The sequence below is a fragment of the Mus caroli genome, chromosome 9 (assembly GCF_900094665.2).
Source record: "Mus caroli chromosome 9, CAROLI_EIJ_v1.1, whole genome shotgun sequence".
NCBI classification, from domain to species: domain Eukaryota; kingdom Metazoa; phylum Chordata; class Mammalia; order Rodentia; family Muridae; genus Mus; species Mus caroli.
Genome location: NC_034578.1, coordinates 103,687,069 through 103,691,305, shown reverse-complemented (window position 1 = coordinate 103,691,305; position 4,237 = coordinate 103,687,069). Strand labels below are relative to the sequence as shown.

Genomic DNA, 4,237 nt, shown 5'->3' with positions numbered 1-4,237 from the left:
TAAAAGACAAAACAAAGCTACACATGCTGGCCTTTACATCCCAGCACTCAGGAGGCATAGACACTTGGATGTCCATGAGTTCCAGTCCAGCTTGGCCTACATAGGGAAATCCAGAACAGCCGAAGTTACATAAAATAAAACTGTCAAAAAAAAAAAAAAAAAAAAAAAAAAAATGAACAAGGGACTGGAAAGATAATTCAGAGGTTAAGAGAGTCTGGTGCTCTGCCAAAGGACTCAAGTTTAGTTCCTAGCACCCATGTATGGTATGCACAGCTCTAGCTCCAGGAAATCCAAAAGCCTCTTCTATTCTGCATAGGCATCTGCATGCATAGCGTGTATCATACATTCTCATTCTCTCTCCCTCTCTCCCTCCACCCCCCCTTTCTCTCTCACACACAAGACACTGTGCGATCATTTATCTGTAATCCCAGCACACAGGAGGCAGATGCAGAAGAGTCTGCAAGTTTGTGGCCAGCCTGGCTACATCTCAAGTTCCAAACCAGTAGGGGTCACAGGGAGACCTTGTCTCAGAAACAAACAAACAAACAAACAAAAACATAAACGATTATTGAAAGAATTTTAAAACTTAATTAACTTTGGAGATGGCAGGGGAGGTGCCCAGGATAGCCTTGAACTAGAGAGATCCACCTGTGTATGCCTCCCAGAGGCTGGGATTAAAGTTGTGTGACACTATGCCTAGTTAGGATTTAATTTATTTTAGTTTTTCAAAACATGGTTTCTCTGGCTGTCCTGTCTGTAGACTGGGCTGGCCTCAAACTCTGAGATCCACCTGCCTCTGCCTCCCAAGCGCTGGGACTAAAGATGTGCACCACCGCTCCTGGGCTGAGTTTTTCTTTTTAATTATGCTGTGGTTCTGTGCCTGAGTTTGAGCGTGACTCCCAGTGCCCACGGAAGTCGGGGAGTTGCTATCCCTGGAGCTGGAGCTTGAGTTACATACAGATGGCAGGGAGACACCAAACCCAAGTGCTGGGCCTCAGACTCAGGCTCTGCAAGAATAATCTAAGTTCTCAGCTGCTGAGCAGTCTCGCCAGCCCATGAGCAATCGTTTCAAATGGACTCTTTCTACAAGTAAAACTATGTTACTAAGTTATTAATCACATTACCCACCACCAAATTATTTTTTTTTTTTTTTGAGACAAGGCTTTTACTATGTCACTGAGGCTGGCAGCAATACCCGTCTCCAGGACTAAGACTACAGCCATGAGCATCCACACCAACCTGAATATTCTTTCTGTGCCATCCCTTTGCAGAATTTCTAAAGTACCTCTCTCTATTTGGCCTTTCACTGGCTCAATTTAAACACCATAAACTACACCTAGACCGCACTCCCAAACACATAAGTTCTGTTCTCTTTTTCAGTCCTCATATTGGTCATAATCAGTGAGAAACCTACCCTATTATTTGACTCCTACACAACAGCACCGCCCAGGCATTTCTCCTCGACTGGTGAGTACAATCCCTTCTAGTTAACAATCTATTAAGAGGCCTCATATTTGAATCTGCTCTAGTAAACCTGAAACTTTTTTTTGAAGTGGGGGGGGCGGGGCGTGCTGCTCACTGTATGAGACCAGCCCTGAAACTACAGCAATCCTACAGCCTCTGCTCCTGCAAACCAGTAAAGCATATGCCAGCGTGCCTGGCAAAGTCTTGTAACTTTCGATCTTCTATTTTGCTCCAGGAGTCAAGCTCCCCTTCCCTCCCACTCTTACATCTAACTACTGCTACAATTGTCCGGGACCATCTGACAACTGGCTTCTAGTTTTTGGCTTTGAATTCTGTCCCTCAGTTTACAAGTTACAAAGTATCACAGTTTACAAGTTACAAAGTATCCACTTCGGATCCTCTCTCCACGCCTCTCTCCAAGCCACAAATTGCTACCGAGGTTTTAATTGTAAAGAATCGGAGGTGTGTAAGGGGTGGACACTTCCCCCACTAAGGTCACCATCAAGCGCCCAAGTCTTCGGTGATTAAGTGATTTCCCCCACCTTCGTGCTCCCACCGACCCCAGCGCTCCCCCTTTTCTATATTCTACACCCCCTGTCCCCGCCGGTCCAAGACTACTGTGAATCCGAATGGACCGGGACAAACCCCACGCCTGTCAGCGCTGTCCCCCAGCTGATCCCGGGGTTTCTTTCAACAGCGGCCGCTGTCAAGCCACTCTTTCAGACTCCAGGCACCGCCCCCGGCCCGCCTCCACCTAAAATTGAGGAAAGAGGTCCGGCCTGAGGGCCAGCGAGCCGGCCTGACCCTCTGCGCCGCGGGAGGGCAGGGCGGACGCTCACCACTGCGCCCCACGTTGGAGCGCGGTCCCCATCAAGGCTCCGAGCTCCGTCTTCTGGGTCTCCACATCCGGTCGCTCACGGCTGCCCCGGCCTTCCGCCATCTCGTCCGCCGTCCCGGCCCAGCCGGCCCGGACATCCGCCTAGCGCACGGCGTGCTCTGGGCCGCGCCCACGCACGGACGTAACCACGCACGTGCGCGCGCCCGGCACCGCCGTCGGCTTCCGCCTCTTCTCCCCGCCCCCACGCGCTGTTTTCCCCCCCATCCCCCCACCCCCACCCGGGAGCCGAAGCGGACGGAAGCAGGCTGGACGCCCAGAGGCGGCGGCCACATCCACCCGTGTCTGAGCGGCTCCTGCGATCTGACTGCTGGCCCGCCCTCGACCCATTAGGCACTGGCTCCATCCTGGCCTGTGAGGTTAGCCTGATGCTAAATCCGTGCAGGAGGAGCCTGCCGCTTGCTTTTCTTGTTTCCACTCGGTTCCATGCGGCTTTCAGCAAGACTGCCTAAATGCAAGATTGAGTTTACTGCCTCGGCAGCCCCTGTAGCCAAGTACATAGGGACGCATTGAGATCTGGACTGTCCGGTGTGGTCCAGCCATTAACAGTTGTTTCAAACAAGGGCCGGCGCGATGGCTACGTGGGTGACAACTGGGTTTGATCCCCAGAACCCGTGTAAAAGTGGAAAAAGAAAACCGACTCTTTAAAGTTGTCCTTTGTTCCCGACACAGACACTGTGGCACGCGTTCGCCAAACAGGCACACAATAGTGAAATTTGTTGTTTGTTTGAGACAGGTTTCTTCTACCTGCTGTCCTGGAGCTGTTTATGTAATCTAGGCTAGTCTCGAATTTAGGCCCATTTGCCCTTTTGTCCAGAGTGCTGGGATTAAAAGCATACATCACCACACCTGCAAAAAAACAAAAAACCAAAACAGTCATAAATAGACGCAAAAAACAAAGTTGTCTTAAACAACTTTGTATCCTGTCAGCCATCCAGGTCAAGGAGAGACTAGCAACCATGGAAGCCGACAGAGGTCCAGGCATCTTAATTTCTGCCTGGAACAATTATTCCGTTTTCTGCCTAGCGGTGATGACACAGGCTTTTAATCCAGCACTCAGGAGGCAGAGGTAGGCAGATCTCTGAATTCGAGGCCAGCCTGGTCTACAGAGAGAATTTTAGGACAGCCAAGGCTACAAGAAACCCTGTCTTGAGAAGAAGAAGAAAAAGAAAAGATTGCAAATCTTGAAAATCTTGCTCTGGAACAGGTTTAAAAGCATGTTCTTCTGAAGGAGAAAGCCATCTGTGGAGATGCCCGGGCAACTGGTAAGCCTTTGCTTTTCAGGCAAATCCTGTTTTGGTTTGGTTCTTTTCCTAGACAGGGTTTCTCTGTGTAGCCCTGGCTGTCCTGGAACTCACTTTGTAGACCAGGCTGGCCTCAAACTTAGAAATCCTCCTGCCTCTGCCTCCTGAGTGCTGGTGCTAAAGGCGTGCGCCACCACACCTGGCACAAATCCTGTTCTTCTTAACAGTAAGACAAGTAAGACAGTTTCTTGGGGGATAGGAAAGCATGTCCTTAAAAAAACTAAAACAAAACAAAAGAACCCCCAATCCCCTCACCTTCCCAGTAGATTTAATAAAAAAAATAAAGATGCATTTATTTTATGTGTATGTGTGTGCGCCCTGCATAAATGTATGTGCATCACCTGTATGCAGGCACCCTCAGGCCAGAGAGCATTGTAACCCCTAGCGCAATAGTTCTCAACCTTCCTTATGCTGGGAGCCTTTATTACAGTTCCTCATGTTGTAGTAACCAAATTATTTTGTTGCTACTTCACAGGTGTAATTTTGCTACTGTTGCCAGGCAGTGGTGGCACAGGCCTTTGATCCCATTACTTGGGAGGCAGAGGCAGGTGGATTTCTTTTTTCTTTCTTTCTT

General features: G+C 49.4%; 1 protein-coding gene across 2 annotated transcripts in view; it reads right to left on the bottom strand.

Annotated features, from left to right (window-relative positions):
• The window catches only part of Usp4 (ubiquitin specific peptidase 4), a 46,387-nt gene extending 43,896 nt beyond the window's left edge, over window positions 1-2,491 (bottom strand). For both annotated transcript variants that reach the window (XM_021173310.1, XM_021173311.1), the window contains exon 1: window positions 2,304-2,491. In XM_021173310.1, coding sequence (XP_021028969.1) covers window positions 2,304-2,404 — 101 coding nt within the window. In that variant the 5' untranslated portion in view covers window positions 2,405-2,491. The remainder of the gene's footprint in view (window positions 1-2,303) is intronic.
• Between the last annotated feature and the right edge of the window lie 1,746 nt (window positions 2,492-4,237).